This window comes from Caloenas nicobarica, chromosome 25 (genome assembly GCF_036013445.1).
Source record: "Caloenas nicobarica isolate bCalNic1 chromosome 25, bCalNic1.hap1, whole genome shotgun sequence".
NCBI classification, from domain to species: domain Eukaryota; kingdom Metazoa; phylum Chordata; class Aves; order Columbiformes; family Columbidae; genus Caloenas; species Caloenas nicobarica.
The window spans coordinates 6096547-6118819 of record NC_088269.1 but is presented as its reverse complement, the minus strand read 5'-3'; the positions used below and the strand labels follow the sequence as shown (position 1 = coordinate 6118819).

Genomic DNA, 22273 nt, shown 5'->3' with positions numbered 1-22273 from the left:
AGATGGCCGCAGAACCTAGAGCCCATCCTCACCCAGCACCAAACACTGATGGAACCAGAGTCTGAAAGTGCCAAGCGCTCACTCTAGGGCTTTAGGGAACCAAAACCCGAAGCATGAAAAACCACCAGTTATGGAAATGAAGGCCACAGCATCTGGGTTATACTTAGACTGAAAAAAAAAAAAAGCAAACAAAGAGAAAACAAGGAGGTTAGAAAAGCAGCTTTCCTGCCTGGCAGCAGGGCCGGCCGCTCCGTGGGGTGAGGACAGGGCCGTGTCCCCATGGCCGGCAGGCTCTGCCCATGTCGGCGGTGATGCCACCAGCCCGCGGCAGCTTTGCCCACGTAAACCCGCGTTTGTGCCCGTGCTGAGCGGGCTCAGTGTCACCCAGGCAGGGAGCGCAGACACACTGAGATGCAGGTGTACACTGGCCTTGCCCTGCCAGCCTCTGTCTGTCCTGCTCCTCATCCCTGCCTGCCTTGCAGAGACTCAACTGTTCCACAGAGTATTTTTATACCAGGGCATCTCTTGCAGCCCTCGTGACTCGCGCCGGGATCTGAAGCAGCTCTGTTTTCTACAGGCACAGTCACACGGCAGCTGGTCACACTGCCACTCTTCCTTTATTCGCAGAGCCTTTCAGTTCTCCTCCTAGATTTTTTGGATCTATTTTGCTGCTGTAGCCTGCCCGGGGGTGCGTGCAGCCCCTTGAGCCCCCAGAGACACCCATCAGCAGATGCAAGGGCAGGAGGGGGGTCCCAGGACAGGGCACGTCTCTACCCCGGGGCCTTTGGAGGTGCCACCAGTGTCCCCCACAGGAAAACATCCTTCGTTTACCCAAGCGAAGGAGCAGGACCCACAGCAGACACAGAATAATCTGCTTTTGGGACGTCTCCTCTCTGATGGTAGCAGCCAAGCATCCCTCATGGGTGGCATTAACCCCATGAGATCCATGTTCTCGAGGACTTTTCACCCTCCAGCACTCACAGTGGTCTCTGTTTCAGCAGCATCCTGCAGCAGGGAGTTCCATGGCTGGATCTAAGTGTGCTGGATTGTTACTCTTCTTCTGTTCCAGCTTGCTCTTTTCAGTTTCAGTACCCGTTCCCTTTTTTCTTGCAGTATGACTATGGGAAACTCCTGACAGATTGCTTTGCTGGAGGAGCAGCAGTGGGGCTTGCCCTGCATTATGTGTCTTGCAGTCAGGTTCCCACTCCTCTCCTCCTTCATCGTTCCCTTTCTTGCTCACTCCTGCTCTCTCCTTAGGCTGCAAAACCTCCTGGGCCAGGTCCCTGTGCCTGCGTTAGACCAGCCCTGGGGGGGCTCTGGGCTACAGGACTTCTACATATAACGACACTTTAACAGGTGCTAACAACGGGCGCCTGTGGGACACAGCCCGGCACTGGGGGCTCAAAGGGAAAACCTGGCGGAAGGAGGAAAAGCCAGATGTCCCGGAGGCGGCAGTGACAACCGGGGGTGGGTTAATGCCCCGGAATTTGATCTCCCTGGGACTGCAGACACGCAGCGCTGCTGCTCTGGGGACAAACCCACCCCCTGCATGGCTGGGGGTCCCCGCAGAGGCGAGGGGGGATCCCCGAGGATGGTTTCCTCCCGCTGAGCAGTGCAAAGAGCTGCGCTGAGCAGACTTAGCCAGTATTTCACACCAAATATATTTATAGTCCATCCAGGCCCGTATCTTTGCAGCCACAGGAGGAGAGAAACCCCTCAAATGGGCACAAAGCAGCCCAAAAGCACCGATGTGCTGGGAGGGGGGCTGTGCTTGGGTGGGGAGCACTGGGCAGCCACGTCGGCTTGCTGGGGGCCGTTCTCCAGAGGTGACGGTTTTCCTGTGAACAAGAAGCACTGGCCGGGAACACGGTTTTCAGCTGCAGCGTTTATTTGCCTGGTGGCGACTTCACTTCGAGCATCGAGCAAACCCGCGGCCGCCAACCTGCGCACGTCCCTAGGCTACGGCAGCAAGCAGCTACGCGGGGCTGGCCCCCGCCGGCCCCCGAGCTGGCCTCAGAGCCAGCGCAGCAGCAGCCCCCCCGCCAGCGCGGCGGCCAGCAGCCCGGGGGGGTGCAGCGCCAGGGCCCCCCCGCCGCTCCGGGGGCCCCGCGCCGGCCCGTTGCAGTCGTCGCTGAAGCAGCATTGCAGGGTGGCCCCCCCGGAGCCGCCGCGCCGGGCTTGGTCGCAGAAGGACTTGTAGGAGCAGGACTTAATGACGCTGTCTGCAAGGAAAAGCACGCGAGGACTGAAAACAAGTGGCTCATCCCTGCCGCACGGGGACACGGGGAATCCAGCTCCCGGGCTGCCCCGCTGGTCCCCTCCAGCCCCCCAGTATCCCCAGCACCCCCAGCCAAGGGACTCACTGGGCGCGGTGATGGTGGAGCAGGCGTCTGCGTACTGGGGGCAGCTGTGGGAGCCCTGCTTGTTGCAGTCGTTCTCGTTGGACGCGACACATTTGTGGCACCTCAGTGCTTTACCTGCGAGGAGGAGGAGGAGGAGGAGGAGTGGGAGCAGCGGCGAGACTCCGTCCCACGGCTCCGCGAGCCGTTTGCAGCCCGCGGGTCCCCACAGCCCCCGGGACCCCCGGCACGGGGACTGGGACCGCGGGTGAGGGGTGGTGGCGGTCAGAGCCCAGCTGAGCAAACGTGAAAGTGGTTTTATAATTTTATGACAGTAAGAGACTTTAATTAACAGCACCATTTTAAATACCTGCAGGCAAAGCATCTCCCCAAGAAAACCCAAACCTGGAGATCCCGCTCCCACCTGAAATTGTGAATACTGGACTTGGATGGTGATAGTTAAATTAACCACTGATGTCAGTAATTTTACTAAATGTGTATCTGCTTTGCTGGCTGAGCAGAGCCCTCTCCTGGCGAGCTCCTGGCTGCATGGGGATCTTGCAGGAGGCCAGAGCTCCCGTCTTCAGCTCATGGAAAACGAGAGCGCCAGTGTCTTGGAGGAAACCGGGATATCATGGGGCCAAATGCCGGTAAACACCAGTCATTAACCTGCACTGACCCCGGCATCCACAGCGGGATCACTTGTCTCCTGCTTCTGCTTTGCAGCACAGTACAACTTTTAATTTACCATCAGCTAAAAACAGTCCACAGTTCATCTTCTCCTGCTGCAAAGATCCTGAAACCGTCTGAACATCACCGCACTTTGTGGCATTGCTCTGAGCAGCACAACCACCCTGCTGGCTTATGGCGATTCTGCCTTTGAGGAACCCAGTTTTAGCTGGGAAACACCATTCTAGCGACGAGAAGCTGCTTTTCTTTGGCTCTGTCACAGGTGGGACTGGGAGGCTCTGCGGTCCCCGCTGGGTACCTGTGCTGAGTGCGAGCAGCAGAGGGGAGGGCGAGCGGCTGGGTGCTGCTCTGGGTGCTCCTAGGAGGAGAAAGCCATCACCCGCCCCGAAATGCCATTTTTCTGCAGGGATGGGAGCAAGATCTGGCAGGGGCACAGCGGGCACATGCAGCCTGTGGGCAGGGGACAGGGAAGGGGACAGCCAGCGAGCAGAAGAGCAGCTACAGCGATTTACCCCCCCCAGCAGTGCCTGGAGCTACGGGACACTTACTGTCTCCGGCCAGGGCTGTGACGATGGCCAGGGCCAGGAGGGTCTTCAGGGCGGACATTGCCAGCAGTGTGCAGCGCGGGGTGCGTAACCTCTCTTTTGTCTTAAGGTCTTACAGGTAATCTGCTTGGGCGATTGGTCACCGCGCTGGGGATAACGCTGCACCCCGGCTAATGCCCTCTTAGCTGGGGAGGACGGGACGCGGGTCCCCAAGGGCAGGGGCCGGGCTGGGGCCGGGGAGCAGGCAGAGCCCCGGCTGGGCCGGTGGAGGTGACGGACCTGCCCGCACACAGGGCTGGCTCTGCTCCACTTCCCACCGCTGCCCACGTCGGGAACCTCTCCATCTCCAGACATGGAACCTGGCCGCGGCTTTCAAAGACCTCGAGCAAGCCCATCTGCTCCAGCCAGACAACACCACCTTTCTTGCTGTTTGCAGCAGCCAGGTTGGGGAAAAACCCTCCAAAGTTTCCAGCCTTCCAAAAGAGAAGAGCAAGAGAGCAACTGCAAACCCGCCTGGGCCTGGAGCTGCGGTTCCCGGGTCCCCAGCTGGGCAGGACGGGCTCCATCCTGCAGAGGATTTACCCAGGAACGGTATCAGGGTCAAGTGCAGGGATTAAGCCAAGTCCCACTGCCCAGCGTGTCCCGGCTGAGCTCACCAGCAGCTGCACTGTGGTTCAGCAGCACCTGCCAGGTGCAGCACTGAATTTCATAGTTAACAAATGCAGACTTCAGGAACAGATGATAACCACGCTTATTTGAAACCAACCGCATCACCAAGCACATGTATAAAACCGTGGCGGAACACGGCCCTTCCTGCAAGACAAAGCAAACTTCTCCAAAATCTCTTCACCACCCTTACAAACACCATGAGCGCTTGAAGAGTGATAAACACAATTTTTATTCAGGCAATGAAACATGGAAAAAATATATTAGTAATCATTATAATAATCTCATTTGTGTGAGTATAACTCTTACAAATATTTACCTGACATATAAAAGGGAAATTATTGTACATATAAAATTGATGGTGATGGCAGTTACGTACATGGTACAAAGCGATGGGGTAGTAGTCACTGCAGAGAGTTCCTGCTCTGGGGATGGGGGACACGCTGTGGGGACAGGGAGCGATTTGCAGTCAGGGTGGTCACTCGTTGGCACTTCATTGTGGACAGAGACCTGCTGGCAGATGCACATTTGCAAACAGCAACACTGGCAGCTCACGGGCAGCCCCCACGCTGCTGGAAAGGGAGATTTAAATTCTACTGCAGGAAAATGACACCAAACACAACCAGGCTGTGACCGCGACACACAGGCACCCACAGCTTCCCTGTGCTGGTGACACATCTGGGCTGGCAGCGGGGTGACACTGGGCACCGGTGTCTTTACTAGATGTGCAGGGGGCTGCTGTGCACCCCACGTTGTTGTGGGCGTTAGGCACCCGCAGCCTCACCGCGCTGGAGCTCCAGGGCTGCCGTGGTGCGAGAGGCACCAGTCCTGCCCGCTCACAGTTACACACACACCTTCTATTATATATAACTATAACCATTATATATATATTTATATATATGTAACTATAACCATATTATAGTTAGTGAATCATTCCTTAGGAATCTTCTTTGCCCCAATGGGAAGTGCATGCGGACAGGCACAGGGACGACAGAGAGAGGCAGCGACAGTGCGAGGTGCTGGGAAGCAGGGATGGGAGGTCGCTGCCAGGGAGCAGGGATGGCAGGATGATGCCAGAGCCAGGAAGGTGCTGCTGGCGCAGATTATTGCCGCAGAGCTGCTCTCCGCAGCCAGCCCGGCTGTGCCAGAGATGGAGAACAGGAGCATTGCCCGCGCTGAACGCAGGCTGGGGTTTTGCATGAGTGCCGAGTGCTGAAATCAAAAGTGTATTTTACTGCTGTCTGGATCTGCCCTTGCCTGTAAAGGCTGGGTTCTGTTTGGTTCTCTTACTACTGAGTGCTAGACGTGGCCGCAGGCAGGACAAACACATCCCAGCTCTCCAGAACCACCATCTCCCCTGTTTCTCAAACGGCTCCTGGGGCTGAAGCCTCCCTGCCCTCCCCTGGGCCAGGCTTCTCCCGGGAGCAGACTGAAGTTACTCCTGGTGAAGTGGCATATCCATGCTGCTGGGGAACGAGACACGTAGCAGGATTGTGCCCGATGGGAAGAAGTGAGGAGAGAGCCCGAGTGCTCATAAATGCTAATAAATGCTCATAAATGCTAATAAAGTGCACAAATGCAGAGACGTTGGCTTCCTTCCTCCAAGGCTGGCATGGCCAGCGACAAGGATGCTCTGTGCCACGTGTCACCCATGTACCGGCCCCTTCAATGCCACCACCTCCCCCAAAAACCATCAACCTACTGAGAGGCTACTGCTGGCCACAAACCACCTGGGGTGGGTGCCTGGGGTCCCCGAGCCCCTTCACTGCCTCCCCATGCCCATGCCAGGTCCTCTTCCCCAGCCCAAGAGCTGGTGACTCCAACCCTGGTGTCACCCATATCCCGAGGCAGGACCTGTGCAACTGGGCACACGAGGACAGTAAGTGACAAAGCACATGGGAGCGTGACTAGACCCCCCAACTGAGGGGGACAGAGCCTGGAGTGTCACCTCGCAGCTGAGAGGTGGCATCTGTGCAGAGGGACGGCGCAGCAGCCGCTTGCTGCTGACCCCATGCGGGGGGCGCGCACCTGATGGCCGGGACCCCAGAGCCCTTGGGACACAGGGACACTGTGCGGACCGGGGCGCCGCGTGTGCTTCTCTGCGGGGGCGTTTCCTGGGCAATAAGGCAAGGTGCTCGACGGTACGAGGAAAGCGGCCAAGTGCAGGGTGCAGGGCGAGGGGCAGGGATGCTCAGTCTGTCTTTCCCAGCTTGGCTATCAGCTCGTCGCAGATCTTGGTCAGCTCCTCAATCTCCTGGTTCTGGAAGGAAAGCAGAGCGTGACGACCCCCGCGGCGGCACAGATGGGGGATAACGCCCGGGCCCATCTGCCACCGAGCCAGCGCGGGAGGGGACGGGCGGATCCCGGTGCGCTACCTTCTGCTGGAGGGCTCTCTCCAGGGACTCCACCTTCATCTGCTCCTTGCGCAGCCCGGCGTGCAGCGCCGCGCTCTCCGCCTTGGCCTTGGCGCGCACCTGGGCGATCTCCTCGTTGGCTCTGCGGGGGTTTGGAGAGAAGGGGACGGTGGTCACGGCGCTGGGTGCGGGCAGGAGCACCGCGGCACAGCGGCAGAGCCCGCGGCATCAGCAAAGCCCGGCTCCTGCTTGCCTGGGTACACAAGAACTGGTTTTCCCTGATGGAAAACCTGCGTGAGCCTCAGCAGCTGCGCAACCCCTTCCTGCACCACAAACTTGAGCCCTCAAAAATGTGGAAACTGGTTCCATGACTAAACAGACCATGAACCTCAGTTTCTCCATTAAAAGAAAAAAACCTAAGAGAATCCATTCAGGGCTTTGGGCTGGCTTAACTCACAGCCGTTTTAAGTCATTTGAGCCCGAGGTTGTAAAAGGCAGCTTTGCACATCAATAGGCTCCTGCCTCCCAGCCTCACGAGAGCCAAATGGAGACGCTGCCCTACAAGGTCTGTAAGCACCCAGAAAGCTCCCCAGCATGCCCAGCAATCTCATGCATGACCTTACTTGTCTAATTTTTCTTCTGCATGGACTTTCAGGGCCTGATACCGCTGCTCTTCTTGCTTGACCCGGGTTAAATAATCTTGAGCACACTTCTTCAGTGCTTCCTCGTTCTGGGGGAAAAAAAAAAAAAAAAAAAAAAAAGTACATCCATTTGCATTGGGACTGAGCCCAGAGATGTTGCTCTGATGGGATGATATATCCTCTTCTGAGTGTAAAAAGAAAAAGGCTTTAAATAGAATCAGCCACAGAACAGAGCCACAAAGTGGGGCCAATGCTGCACGGGAGCCCTGTGTCCAGGGCCCAGCGCTGCAGGGAGACAGCAAACCAAGATACGGACCTTCTTGAAGCCTTCCAGGACACCCTTCAGGTTTTCGTATCTCCTGAAGAGATCTGACAGGGACCTCTCCACCGAGTTGAGGTCTGCCAGAGCCTGGTCCTTTTCCATCGTGAGCTGCTGCAGGTTCTTCTGAGATGTCATGTTTGTCCTCTGCTCATCCTCTATGACGGAGAACAAAGAGCGGGGACGCGGTGACCGAGCGGGCACGGCTGCGACAGCCAGCGCCCCGCCCCGCGCGCCAGCCAGGCGAGGGCACCTTACCTATCATCTGGGCAATGGTCTTCTCGTACTCAGCCACGATTTTCCTAGAAGGAAAGGAGGTCAAAAAGCAGGTAAGAGGCAGCAGCTTGTTGCAGACATGCACCTCCAGCTCTGCTGGCAGCAAACTGCCCCAGGGCCACCCCATCCCCAGAGTCCCAGCTGTGGGTGCTGCAGCTCCCACCATCACCCAGACCTCCCTCCAGCTGCTGCCGCTCGGCCAGCGCGGCTAACGGGGCTTTATTCCTGTGACAAAGACACCGGCAGGCTCGGCAACAGCACAAACAGAGAGTGTATGTCTCTGAACACGTCCTACCCCCAGGATGCTGAGCTGCATCACCCTGTGACAGCCCCACTAGCCCCCATCCCGGGGGGATGACGGCACAGCTGAGTGTGCGAGGAGAGGCCCCGTACCTCATCTCCAGGACCTCCTGGTGGCTTTCCTCATACTTTTTCTTCCACTCGTTTGCCTCGATCTCCTTGGTGATGATCTAGGTTGCAGCAGACACAGGACCCTTGGGACACGCTCTGGGGGGTTTCCCTCGCTGCCCCGCGATGTGCAGGGGACCAGAGCCCCCCAGCGGTGCAGAGCTGCCCCCGCTGTCCCCACCGGGACGGGTCCCCGGGCGTTACCTCCTCCCTGATGAGTGTCAGCACAGCCGTCTTCTCGGACTCGCTGAGGCAGATGCCGTCCAGGGGACTCTCGCTCCTGGAGACGGCGGCCGGGGGCTTGTCCATGGAGCACAGCCCGGGACTGCCCTGCGGGGAATCACCGGCCGGGATGCTGCGGGGGTTTGCTTTTCACCCTGCTTCTCCTGCTTGGGGTGCTACCCCCCATTTTACCAGCCTCTGAACCCCTCTGCCTGCACGCAGGGGCAGCTCAGAGCCGCGTCCCAGACGCCCAGCACAGACCACACGGGGCTTTCGGGGCACTTTCTGCCGGGAGCTGGGATGTGGGACATGCACAGGCTGCCCTGGGGCTCAGCGTCCCATGGGGAGACAGAGCAGGGACCCGTTTCAGAAGGAGAAGAGCTCAGCCCTGTGATCCAGGCACCCAGGCCTTTCTGGATGCTGCCCCATCCCTTCCCGGGGGGTCCTGCAGCCTGAGAGGCCTCCAGAAAAGCATTCCTTCAAACCACGGCTGCCACCGCCTGCTCCTCCCTTCATCACCCCAGCAAAGTGACAGCCCTGCGCAGTCATCTCCTTGGGAACCGGCTGCCAGGCCATAAATAGAGAAGTCCTTGGGAGGAGGCAGCCTGCTTGTGTTTTGGAAGCAAGAGCACTGAAGCTCTTCTCCCCATCCCCTGCGCTCTGACTGCTGCCCAGGACCGGGCAAACCGAGCCCTTCGCAGGCTCTGCCGCCCGTGGCAGGAGCCACCCCGGGTGCAGGTTTGGGTCCGGCTGGGGACACTGGGGAGGTTCAGCCCCATGTGGTTTTGGCAGCAGCTGCCCACGGCATCTCCCAAAAGCAGGGGCACACCTCAGCCCCCCCGGCCAATCCCCCCTGCTGGCATTTGGGGTGACCCTGGCTCCGCCTCGGGAGCAGCATCTGCCCAGGCTCTCCCCAGCACCAAACAAAGGGTTCACTTTGACTAATGTCCTTGTGGGGCTTAGCATAGTTAAATCTGTCCCAGAGAAGCTAATTGTGCTGATGTTGCTAATCTCATTGTCATCTGCTTGCCACCTCCAGCAGCTTTGGCCAGGGGCGACTAAGCGGCACAGGGTCCCCCCTGCAGCGGAGGGGTCTGGGGGCCACCCCGATGGCTCCTGGGGACAGGTCGGGGTGCCCCCATGCAGATGTGCCACGGCCGGGGTGCCAGGGTTGCTGGGGGCTGCAGAGCCAGGGCTGGTTTTGTTCATTCCCCCATCTCTGCTGTCAGCTGCCCTCCTGACGGCAGCGTCTGAGGGTCCCTTGTAGAAGGCACAGGCACCAACCAGCCATCAGAGCCAGCCCCGGACTCCTCCACCTGAGACACAGCCTGTCCCGCAGCTCGTCCCTCCCCCGTGATCCCCTCTGCCCTTTCACTGTCCTTCGGCCGCGTCCAAACGCGGCGTTCGCGCCGCTGCCCTCCCACGGCCGCAGCCCTGGCTCCCCCGAGCGCTGCGCATCCCGGCATCTCTCGCTCCCGGCCCCGGGGGGAGCCGTCCTCTGCCAGGCTCCCCCAGCCTGCCCAGAAATCACCGCTGGGTTTATTGAGGCCGTGCGTGGGCTTTTCAGGAGCTTATCTCCCAAAGGAACTCATTTCAGCCCCGCGCCAGCACCAGCACAGTGGCTCTGAGCCTCCCGCAGGTGGGGCAAAGGAAACAAGAGGCACTCACGGGGAAGATGCCAGGCCCATCCTTTGCTGTCTGCTTGGAGATGTCCTTCTCACAGCCTAAAGACAAGGAAACACAACCTTTTAGCTACCTGGAAACAAGGCCCTGGAGGCACATGCAGATTTGCTGGGATACAGAAGGGGACCCCTGAGTGTCTACATCCCCTGAGCTTCCCCTCCCAAAAGGCTTCTTTGCCCCCAGCTCCGGCCCTTGTAGGGAGGACACATCCTGCATCCCTGGCCCTTGCAGGGAGGACACATCCTGCATCCCTGGCCCTTGCAGGGAGGACACATCCTGCATCCCTGCCAGCCTCCCCTCCTGCTCTCCTGGCCTGGAGCCCAACACTCCCCTCTGGTGGCAGTCCAGCCCCGTGTCCCCGCAGCTGCCACCCAGAGCAGCCACTCCCGGGGACCGCGAGGGGCCGAGGAGCAGGAATGAAGATGCACGGCCCATTCTGCAGGGCTCATTTTGCACGTCACTGGCCGGTGTGGACAGGCTGTGTCCCTGCGATGAAGCCCAGCTGCTTGGGCCACTCCAAACAGCAGGAGCCTCAGCCCACACCAGCTGGGCACAAAACCCTCCGAGGAGCTGCCACACGGCTCCTGCTATTCTTAACAGCAGCAGAGAGAAGAGAAAAGCCGTCTCCTCCCACCTGCACCGCGCGAGACACCCTGCCATCTCCCACAGCGTGGGAGAGAATTTGTGAACCTCGCTCAAACAACAGCAGACATGGCTGGCTATTCATGCGTTAACTGGGCAGAGAAAACCAGCATTGCTAGAGCCCAGCCAGGAGGCAACGCAAAGCTTGCGACTGCATATTTCCCAGTGTTTCCCCCATTTATCCCTGTACTCTGCTCAGCGGCTGCTCGCTGTGCACCCCTGCCTGGCCCTCCCAGAGAGCAGCACTCAATAAAACCTGCCAGCCTCTCTGCTGACTGTCACATTGTTCCTCCCTTGGGAGACAAAGGCTGTTTTTCTCTCCCAAGAGCCTGCAGCTCTGCGCAGCATTCGGGAGAAGTGATTAATGGGCACCCGCATGGGGAGAGCTGCAAACCTGCCGTGCGGGGATTCCTCCTGATTGCACCTAGAACTTGGCTATTGATTAAATGTCGCATTGCCTGGCTTTTAATTACGTTTTAATGGATTGGTCAGAGAGGCTAATTACATAGGAGGTTGACAGCAAAATGCTACCAGGAGCATTAGTGGAGACCTCCTGTAGCGACACTGAGATCTCCATCAGCCATGGGGACAGTGCTCTATATCAGGAGAGCCTAACGACAGTATGTACTGTGATTTTTCCATAATGGAAACAGCACAGATAAGCAACCGGAGGTGTCGCTGTACCTTGCGGCAGCCTTTAGCCCTGTCAGTGTAAATAAACCGCGGGGAAGCTGCGTTGCCTCGCCAGCAGCACGTCATGGCCAGAGGCTGCAGAGGCTGCCTGGCTGCACGCACGCCGCACCGCCAAAAGCGGCGAGGATGCTCTTACCTGTCTCCGTGCTGTGCTTCGCCGCCGGCACAGGGACGTTGGAGCACTCGAAGTACTCCAGCTCATCCTCTGGCTCACCCTTCTTCTCCAGCCCGGCCGGTTTCTGCACAGAGGTGGTGGAGGCCAGCTTCTCCTCATCAGTGGCACGTCCATCCCGATTTGCAATATCTGGGATTTCTGAGATCAGCGCTCCCTCATCCTGCAGGATCAAGGCATGTGGTTAAGCAGGACTGAGCTAATCCCTGGGGATCAGGCAACCAGGCTGCCCGGACAGCCCGAGGAGAGCACAGGAGGCTCAGCATCCCCCGACAAGCTGCTCCCCACCAGTTCCCTGGCAGGTTTGGCAGAAAAACCTGGGGCAAGCACCAGGCACAGCTCTCCTCCCTCCCTGCCCACAGGGAAGATGTTCTCCCTGTGGCCAGGAGCTGCCACTTCCAGGGAATGTCCCTTTGGTCCGGTGTCACCGCAGGCACCTGCCAGCCATCCCCTCCACGCTGCCATCCAAGCATCCCGCAGCAGCTCCCAGGACGGGATCCACGTACCTGAGCACAGGTGTCCAGGACCAGGGGCTGCGCCTCGTACTGCTGCACCTTGCAGCCGCTCCTGTGGACGAGAGAGAAGCGGCCGGTGGGACGGGGGCCGGCGGGGGCTGCACGGGCAGGAGCAGCGGGGGGCACGTGCGAGACAGCCCAAGCAAGGGGAGCAGCCCCAGCGCCAGCATCGCCCCCCACCACGCCAGCAACCCCACTCACCAGGGAAATACCGAGGCAGAGCGCGTTCTGGAATGAACAAGCAAACAAAACACACGAGTACAAAGCCATTGGGTTTGTCTTTGAGGCTTTTATTCCTGCTGAGAGTAAGGATCAGAGAAAGGACCCCAGGGTGCTGACAGCGAGAGAAGTGATTGCCAAGGAGCCAGCAAAGAAAGATTTCCCTTGCTGCGCCCTCGCCCTGCGCGTCCAGCGTGGTGGCAGCCCACGGTCTGAGTGCCGCTGATTTTCTGCAGGAAGGAACCAATTCCAGGCATGTCCTCCCTGTCCCTGCAGCTGGAGCTTGGTCTGGGACATCTCCACAGCATCCATGTGTCTGCCACGTGAGTCAGACCCGTCAGAGAGCTCTGCTTTGCTCGCCGGAGCGATCCATGAGCCGCAAAGTCTGTCCCGAGGAGACGGGCCTTGCGGATGGGAGAAGGTTCAGCTCAGGTTGATTTGAAGGTGGTCCCATGGCTGGGTGCTCTCCAGCAAGGCGGCTCCCTTGGGACTTTGTCCCATGTTCCTCCAAACATCCTGTCCCAGAGTTGGGCAACGCGACAGGCACAGCACATCCCGATACACCAGCATCAGCATCTTCAACCAGCTCCAGGAGCTGTGGAGCGGTCCCAGCAGCGCTGGGTCCCTGTCACTGAAGCCAGCGGGAACCGAGGGAATCACCAACGAGATGACGAGCATCACGGCACGCAAAGGAGAGCACAAGCTCTCCTCCCACATCTCACCACACTCTCACTCCATGTTCAGCAATCTCCTCCCTGCTGTGTCCCAAACCCCCAGAAGATGGATATTCACTGAGCTGGGGTGTAACAGCCACTGCAGATACGTGAGGAGGGGTCTCCACCTCCAGACTCGCTGCTCCCCATTGCAGGGACACGGCTGGAGCTGGAGCAGGTTGGCAGTGAGCTGTACCGCAGTCTAAGGAATCACCCCCACCCGCTTTGCTCCGGCCCCCCCACCCCATCGCACGTGTGCCAGCAGAGCAGGGATCTGGACTGCACAGAAACCTGCTCCCCCCGTTAGCGATGCACTAGTTTGGGGTACTCGTACATCACCGAAAGGTGCTGGGAGCCGGCACGCTGCGAGAGCAAGCGCGGGTGTGCACCTCGGGGCAACGCTGCCCCGGGATCCAGCCCGAGCGGCGCGGGACACACGTCAGACAGCGCAGAGCACGAGTCGAAGGGCAAGAAGGAGCCTGCATGCCATGGAGACACGTGGGGCCAGCACACACCCAGAGAGAGGACAAAAACCAGCAAAGGAAAAGAAGAAATAAATACAGAAGAGAGTACTTACAACAGAAAACAGAGAAATTTCACTTGCTCAGTAGTCCTGATGCACCAAAGCATGGACAGGGAGAGAGACAGACAGATGGAGAGAAGAAGAGTGTGTGAAAAGACCTGGATATTAACTCCCATCTGGAGAAGCACAGTGAGCTGCCCAGCACTGTCTTTTTGGAAGGAACACACAGATAAATGATGCTCTGACTCTGCATTTGCTGTTCGCAGCGGCAGGATGAAATTAAACCACAAATCCCGCTGCCAGGCAGGCGAGTGCCCGGCACGGCCCGCGCTGCTCCGCGGTGCCAGGGGGAAATTCGGCTGCGCCCCCCACCCCGGCTCCTGCCCGCCCACGGCCACGCACGGGAACACCGACTCTTAAAAAAAAATCTGTATCAACACTCTGCAAAGTATTTCTAAGAGAAAAACATCCAACACACCCTTGTTTTGCCTGCTAGGTTTCATCTGCTCTGTAAAAACCCACCGAAGAATCCATTAGCGGAGTGGCAGCTTGTTTCAGTTTTGCCGCCAAATCAAGCACAAACTCTGCGCTCCTAAGATTTCCTGCTTAACTCTGCAACAGGTTCCAATTACCTGTGTTAAGTGCAATCACAAATTATAGTAGAAAGACCCAAAATTGGCTGGGTAAGTACTCCCTTGTGCAGTATCCCCTCCACATCCTCTGCCGCTCAGAGACCCAGCGAGGGAGGGCAGGCAGAGCCAAGCCCAGCTCAGCAGAGCCTGTCTTAAACGTCAGGCTGAGACTTCAGCACTGCCCAGACACAGCTTGGCAGACATTTATGATACAACAGGTGAAACACCAAGAAAATAGCCATGTTTAGCCATTAAACCTGTTCCCAGAGGAGGGCAATGCTGTCTGCACTCCCAGGAGGCACTATGAACCATCACCATTTACACGGGGGTTTAAATATCCCAGTTGAAGAACTAAATATGCACTTAAATAGTCAAGCAAGGGACAAGCAGCTCCCTACCGCCCATGCAGATCTGCCTGTTTAACCTCTATTCTCTCCCATAATAACGAAGGAAATTCGGCGGCAGCTCCCAGCGTGTCCCAGCAGCATCCGATCACCCAGTCCCCGTCACAGCTTGGCTCTGGCTCCCCAGTCCCAGGAGCTGGAGCCCCAAGGGTGTTCCAAAGAGGTGACCCCGCAAAGCGGGTCCCTCCTCACTCTGTATGGGACCCGGGGCACCGTCACTGCCCCGGGACACCCGTCCCTCTCCTCCCATCTGCTCCCGAGTGACCAGGAACAGATCGAATTGGGATGGCAGCAGAACCCCAGGCGCACGTTGGCATTGCTCAGAAGACACGAGGCAGGAGGACCATCACCACCATCATCACCACCCTGCCCGCGCGCGGGGGGACGCAGGGGCTGCCACACCAGCACTCACGTTATCAGGCGCGACCTGGGTTTCTTCGGGGAGTCTCTGCCTCTCACGAGCTCATCCTGCACCTCCAGCGTCTGGGACTCCAGGATCTCATTGAGGCTGTTATCAGCTGCAGGGCAGGAGTCGGCGGCAGTGCTGGCGAGGGTCTTGGTGGGCTTAAAGGGATCCACAGAGTCAAAGTTATTTGGGTCGAACTGGTAAGAGCCCCTGGGGAGAGTCGGCGAGTTCTGCAGCGCTGAGCTGCCACCGAAGGGGTTGAGACCCGGGTTGTCCCAGCGCGCGGGACCCAGCCGGGGGGAGCCTTGGGGAGGCAGCGGCTCCGTGGGACCCCTCTCCGCATCCTCAGCGGGTTTCTTGGGGGACTCTCGGTGCCTCTTCGGTGTCAGCTTGCTGGCCGGGATCCTGCTGCCCTTCCTGGGTGCGGCTCTCTTGCCCTCCACGCTCTCTCCCTCCTCTGCACCATTGGCCTCGTGTTTCTGGAGCTGCTCTTTGGGGTCCGGGTCCCTCCCCAGCTCAGCGGGATGGGGGAGGCGGCGCGGGGCTGCTGGCGGGGAGCTCTGCAGCCGGCAGCCCCCTGCCACAAAGGGGTTTACGCTCTCGTCGTACAGCTCGGGGTCAGACCCGTAGGACGCTGGGGGCACCGGGGTCTCCTCTGTGGTTTCTTCTGTTTCTACCCCTGGCAAAGGTGGGTGCCCCCTCCCGAGCTGGCCCCGGCTGGGCGAGCACTCCCAGGCCAGGGCATCGGCCGCGGGCTCCCCCAGCCCCATGCCGGGGTCCGTCGTGTCCCCTCTCGACATGACACGCTCCGGGGCGGCTCTGCCCGCATGAGGCAGCGGTGCTGGCTCTGCCGCGGGCACGGTGGCACAGCCAGCGCCAGCCCCGCGTCCCGGCACAGCCGGGGACTGGGTGGCAGCTGGTGGCTGCGTCAGGGACGGGTCTTTGGGGTCAGGTTCCCCTTTAGCATCCGAGTTGGCTTTGGGGGCTCCAATCTCTGGTTGAGCCGCATCTTGGGGGTGCGCCCCAGGCGAGCTGTCCTGGCGGGCTTCCCCTACCAGCCGGTCACCATGGCCACTCGGCTCTGAAAAGATAAAAGGAGCTGGTTAAACCCCCGCCTGCTGTGCACCCCTTCCAGAGCGCTCCTCTCCCCTCCTCACCACTGCTCCAGGGTCAGGTTTTACGGGGGACGCACCGACCCAAAGCTCAGCCTCCCCCAAACCAGAATGACTGTGTAATCCCGGCTTCGAGCACTTTCTGTACAATTTGAAGCCCATGAACACGGTGGAGAAAACATGCACAAATGGCAAGCCGAAGGAGAGTCCCTGCGGGGAGGTGTTGACTGCATCGCACCAGCAGAACCACCAGCAGCCCCATTTCTGCCGATCCTCTCCCAGCACTGGCTCCAGCGAGGTCCAAACACGGCCGGGGCCGACCCGGCAGCGACAGGACTCACTGCTCACCTGGGCGGAGAGTTACAAACTACCGAGAGGAACCCCAGGAAGTATAACATCAGAAAATACTACAAAATGTGCCTGCACGTCTGCAGAAATCCAGCCTCTGCATTTGTACCAGGTTCACCACGCTGCAGTCAGAGTTTCTTAACCACAAATCCTGATCCATGACTTAATCACTATTACGCCAATCCCTCCCCCTAAATCCTTTTACTCTTTAATCTTTTCCGTGCTCTCAGGGGATGGGGAAGCTCCTTATCTACCACGGCATCCTGAAAGCTGCACCCACCAAGCACCTGGAGCCAGGACCTGGGTGCAGACGTACCAAGGCACAGGAGGAAAACACCCGGTGCCACCTCCGCTTGGCTCATCTGCACCTCTTCTCCCCCATCTCGACCAGGGACGGTTGCACAGCCACCCGGGATGAGGCCGAACGGGCCCTTGCTTTGCAGGGAAGGGGTTTGGATGGGGGATCCCAACAACAAGGTCCTGCAGACCCACCCGCAGCCCCGAGCGCACCTCCCTGGAACGGCTGTTCCCATTGCGGGACATTCCCAACCAGCTCACGGTTGCTGGTGACCGAGTCACAGGCTGGCAGAAGGAGTGAATCAGGCAAATATCTGGTCCCCGGGCTAATCCAGGACATGGAGCCAACAGCCCTGACTCAGCTGATGGCTTGTGGTTTGCATAATTGATCTCCAGGATGCTAAAAGTCATGGAAATGAATCACGAGGGGCTGTGCACTCCCTGAGACTGCAAAAAAGCTTCTTTTGACTGCAGAAAAGCTCCTTCCAAATAGACGTTGCCTTGCTGCCCCAGAAAATGCATCAGTAAACACAGATGCAGTGGAAACGTACTTGGAGTGCAGCCAGAAAACACTCTGAGGCAGTGCATGCCAGGCCTTCCCATCACCAGGAACCAGGAAAACCTCCTTAACAGATCCCAAAGAAAACTTTATTACACTTGCTTTGTTGCTTATGTGTTTTAAACCTCACCGAGACAGCCCTGAATAGAAGAACAGACTTCAAAGTCAGGGCAAAAGGCAGCTTTTAAATGCATTTGACATTCCCACTGGAAGGTTTTGCAGGCGTGTTCTCACAGACAGGAGCCCATCCTGGTTTCTAACCCAAGCACAGAGTAATTACTTCTGGAATAACAAGCAGTCAGCAGGCAAACCACCTCTCCTGGCTGTGCTGTCTGCAGGCAGGGAGAGAAGGGAAGGTGCGTGTGACCGGCACCCAGAACTGCCGTTTCCTCACAAAAATTAGAAAAGCGACTCTCCCAGGCTTTCCCGTTTTGTGATTCACTCGTTTTCCACACCCGCCCAGCATCCCTGCTGATGCCTTTAGCAGCATCCCCAAAAGGTGACCCGAGCTGTCCTGTGTCACCCCTGGCACCATGCCCTGCTGGTGGGGACACTTTAGTGCCAGCAGCGAGGAGCTCAGTGACCCCGGGCTCCATCGCAGACACGGATGCAGTAAAAGGCACCCGGATCCCTGCAAACAGCAGCTGCATCCACTGTGCAGGGAGCACAAACCTGCTGCTGGTCCTGCCAGCGCGTGTGGAGGGGACATTGAAGTGAAAATGGAGACTTTATATTCTAAAGAAAAACATACGGAGAGCACAGTCTGGCACCACAGTTACAGGCACTTTGTGTGTGCGCATTATAATCATTATGCTCGTCTTCCTTTGGCTGAAATTAAACACAAACACTGACTAACTAAACAGCTTTCCTGCATGCCAGCCCTCACTCCCTGAAGCAAACGAGCAAAACTTGGCAGCGGCCGCCCTGCAATGCAAAGGCCCCGCGCCCTTTTCATCCCACCTACAGCTAGCAAGTGGAGCAGCAATGATCCTTCGCACGGCCCTGAATGCCAAACGCCGGCGAGAACAACCCCTCCACTATCTGCAGCCTTGGACGCGGCTCCACTCCGTGCACAGCCTGACTCACACACTCCTCCCTCCCCAGCTCGAACACGCAGCCTGAGCACAGGATATCTGGCCCCTGCATTCAGCTCAGGCTTACACAGCTAACGACTTTTTTCCTCTTTTGGCTTTCCGCTTTGTTTAACAGACCGTTGATCTATTTTTAAATCTATTCTGTTAAGAATTAGCATACCGGCAAACGATGCTGCCTCTAGCGCACCGGAAAACACGTGCCCTGCATCAGGGTAACAGAAGGAAAAGCCGACAAGCCTGCTCCCATCGCTGACGGTTCCATATTTGTCACTTCTGCTCATTTCCTTGCACACAATATCTCTTTCTGGCAGATGACTGAAGATAACTTCAGCAACAATAGGACAGAATTACAGCCTCCACCATCCAAGACAGCAAGAGGAAAACTGTTTGCATGATCCCGAACGGGCATTAAGCCCAACCGCAGCCCACTCCCCAGGGCAACGGGACCGGCTGAATTTTTGTCCCTGAGAACAGGGTTTAATGCATCCAGGCCACCAGTCCCCGGAGTCACAGCTGCTGTCTGACAAGTTTCCCAACCCTGTTTATTCCCAAGTAAGGGTGAGACTGCAGCTGTAAGACACAGCAGCGTCTGCTCCTGCCAGTCCCCCCAAGCCTGGGAGAGGCTGTACCTGCCCCTGCACCTGCCCTTGTACCTGCCCATGGGCTGGGGCTCCTGCCGCGCCCCCCCCGCTGCACACAGCATCGGCAGCAGCTGTTCCCCAAGGGCTGCAGGGCTCTCACCATCCGCAGCACCTCGGCTGCCTCGGTTCCGAGGAGCAGCCATGACGCTGGAGCTCCCGATCGCAGCATTTGCAGCCACTGCTGTTCCCGAGCTGCAACCAGACAGAACAGCACACACTGCTGCAAAGCGGCATTGCAAAGATGAGGGCTTAACATGCAGACTACCTAAGGGACAGTTATTTAACACTCCAGGATGCCTTCTGCACACCACAAACTCACAACCGCACCCAGGTAGTCCCTTGTCTCCACCATTTCAAGGCACTGAGTGATGCACGCAAAGCCCCAGGCAGGGATGCGGCTGGTGCTGGCACGCAGCGGGTCTGGCCCTGCCGCCTCCAACATCCTGCTCACCACTAGCCAGTGTGGAAAAACAGCTTTTGCCAGAGATCATCCCCTCAGCAACGCAACACTGCGACCTTTGTGCGCAGGGCGCCAAGAGCAGCTGGTTCCCTCGCTGCCGTGCCGGGCTGGCCCCGAGGAACAGCTCGTCCCGGGAAGCAGGGACGCAGGCAGAAATGATCCTCATACCTGCTGGGAAAGCCTTTATCTTCCCTCTGCCCCTCCCCAGACATTATCTCCCAAAGCAAAGATGTCTCTATCATCCCTTCCTAAAATGAAAGGTTTATTCCAAGAGCTGAGATTATTGGACAAATGAACTAAGCACTCTCTCCATAGAGGCCAACAAACCTCTGTTTTTTTACGGGGATGGATGGGCAACCAGGACCATCCCAACAGCAAAACACTGCAGGACGGAGAGCCACAGCACCCTGTTATTGCCAAGGTCACGCAGTACTTGGGCGCCTCATGGGGAGGACAAGGCTCTGGTTCGAGTTGGCACACTCCAAAACCCAGCTGAGCAGTCAGCTCCCAGCCGACTGCTACAAGCATTCAAGAAAAAACATAATATTGCAGCCAACAACACCCGACGTGCAGAGTTCTGCCTCCACCAGCCTCTTGCTCCCTTCCTGGTTCAGTGACAGCAGGAGAGTGCAACCGGTGGTTGCAAAACTGCACAATAATTTTGCACTGTGTAGGCATGAGCCAAAGGGGGCAAATTAACTCTTCTGAGCCTACACTGCAGCCCCTCCCCAAGTGACTCAATAAAATGTTTTGCTCAAGTGAGAGAGTAGCCCTTTGCAGAGTGCATGGCCCTGAGTACTGGCATTTGAACCATCCAGGCCATTAACCACAAAAAATGTGGCAGCCATTATTCAAAACAAGCACTTCTCCTTGACCCCACCCTGCTTTTCTGCATCCGGAGCAGGGGGCCGAAAAGCAGAAGGTGCCCGCTGGCTCTTTACCTGGGGTCCCAGCCTCAGGCTGCGGTGGTCCCGGCGGTGGCTCGCAGAACTCCTTGAGTGGCGAGCGGGTCGGCGTTTCTGCTTCAGGGGTCTCAAAATTACCTTCGGAGTCCGAGCTGCCGAGGAGGGGGAAAAGAATGAGGAATTACCACTTTCAAGGCTAGCTGTGAAATCCTCCACACTGCCTACACATCCAGCCAGACCGGCTCCCGGGCTGGCCGGCCGTGGGATTCCTGCAGCGGCCGCTCTCTCCTGTCCAGTGGGACTCGCTAGCAAATGGAAAAGGGAGAGCAGGTGAAACAACATCACGAGCATCCCCCCCACACGCCCCCAACCCTCCTCTCGGCTGAGCCTCCGGGATCGCTTCTCTCCAGTCTCTCCCAGGCTGGCTGAGCATCCACCACCGGCACCTTCCCCCGCCGCTCCGGAGCGCTGCCGCGGGGCGAGGGCGGGCACAGCGCCCCGGCGCTGCTGCCGTGAGCCCGCCGGCATCTTCCCGGGGGGGGCACGGACCGTTCTGTCCCCCGCCCCTCCCCGCTCCCCAGGCGCGGTGCAGCTGCGGCCCCCGGGCAGCCAAGCTGAGCACAGGCAGCGAGCGACAAGCACGGGCACCCGCGGGGGTGGCACGGGGGGGCCGGGGCACGGGCCGCGGTCACTTGCCTGGAGCCGAGGGCCGGCGAGTCCTCCTCCGCCCCCGCGACCTCCCCCTCGAGGCCGCCGCCGCCCCGCACCGCCGACCATGTCCAGCGGGCCCATTGCACCGGCGAGAGGATCTGCCAGGCGCTGAACGCCATCGGCCCAACGGGGCGCAGCTCCGCTCCGTCCCGCTCCGCGCTCCGCGCCGCTCCCCGCCGGGCTCACTGCGGCCGCGCCGCCCCCATCGCCGCTCCGCCGCCAGCGCCAAGGGCCTCCCCCGGACCGCGCTACTCGCCGGCAGGGAGGGAGAGCGCCCGCCCCCGCCGCCCCCCGGCGCCGCCCGGCCGGGAGGGACCGGCCCGCGGGAGCCCCCCCGGCCCCGCCGCCCGCCCGCTCCCTGCGCTGCCCGCGGGGCGATGCGGAGTGGGATGCGAGGGTGGATGCAGAACGGGATGCGGGGCTGAGCCCCCGCCCCGCCCGCTCGGGTGATAACGATCCGCCGCGCCCCTCCCTCGCTCCCCTCCCTTCCCAAGCGAACTCCCAAATCCACCGATTTTGCCCAAACGCGCCCTGCGCGGGCCTGCGCACGTGGCGGCCAGCGCCCTGCCCGGCGCCTCCCCCGAACCCGCTGCCCCCGGGATGCTGCGCTGTGCCCTGCCGCCCCCCGCCTGAGAAAACCCCCGGACAGGGGCTGTGAAACCAGATCCACCCCCCGATTTATCCTGCATCCATCGGGGCTGCACCTGTGCTGGGACACAGCCGGTGGATTCCTTCCACCCGGGACGTGCCAGTGAACAGCCCAGGCCGGCTGGGAGCTGCCCGCCAGGGCCAGCGGCCCCCAGAGCAGCCTTGTTCCCGGGTGGGGGGGCTGCCAGAGCCAGGCAGAGCCGATCACTCCGAGGAGGCAGCCGGAGCAGGGCAGAGGGCAGGGAAACACCTGCCCCTTCCATTTTCCAAGGAAATACCGACTTCAGCAGCCCTGGCTGATACTATATCCTTCCATGGCAAAAGGTTTATTTCTTTATTAAACTATTGTTGTTTAAAAAGAACAGCCAAGAGACCCCGCAGGAATAAACACTGCCAGGCTGGCCTCCCTCGGGAATCTTCCCCCTAACGAGGGCTC

At 59.0% G+C, this 22273-nt stretch overlaps 1 protein-coding gene across 1 annotated transcript; it reads right to left on the bottom strand.

Annotated features, from left to right (window-relative positions):
- Positions 1-4465: 4465 nt before the first annotated feature.
- On the bottom strand, positions 4466-21423 carry TACC1 (transforming acidic coiled-coil containing protein 1). Its single transcript, XM_065651562.1, has 13 exons — positions 21175-21423; positions 20515-20630; positions 15069-16143; positions 12157-12217; positions 11615-11813; positions 10129-10184; positions 8443-8568; positions 8224-8300; positions 7813-7856; positions 7552-7712; positions 7218-7324; positions 6616-6736; positions 4466-6500 (listed from the first exon to the last, which is right to left on the bottom strand). The coding sequence occupies exons 1-13, from the start codon at positions 21306-21308 to the stop codon at positions 6432-6434; spliced, it is 2346 nt and encodes a 781-aa protein (XP_065507634.1). The 5' UTR covers positions 21309-21423; the 3' UTR covers positions 4466-6431.
- Positions 21424-22273: the final 850 nt, after the last annotated feature.

Coding starts and splice junctions, on each gene's coding strand:
- TACC1 (XM_065651562.1), bottom strand. CDS start 21,308: ATGGCGTTCAGCGCCTGGCAGATCCTCTCGCCGGTGCAATGGGCCCGC. Junction 10,185..11,614: donor GAAGCACAGCACGGAGACAG/GTAAGAGCATCC, acceptor CCTTGTCTTTAG/GCTGTGAGAAGGACATCTCC. Junction 6,501..6,615: donor AGAGAGCCCTCCAGCAGAAG/GTAGCGCACCGG, acceptor CTTTCCTTCCAG/AACCAGGAGATTGAGGAGCT.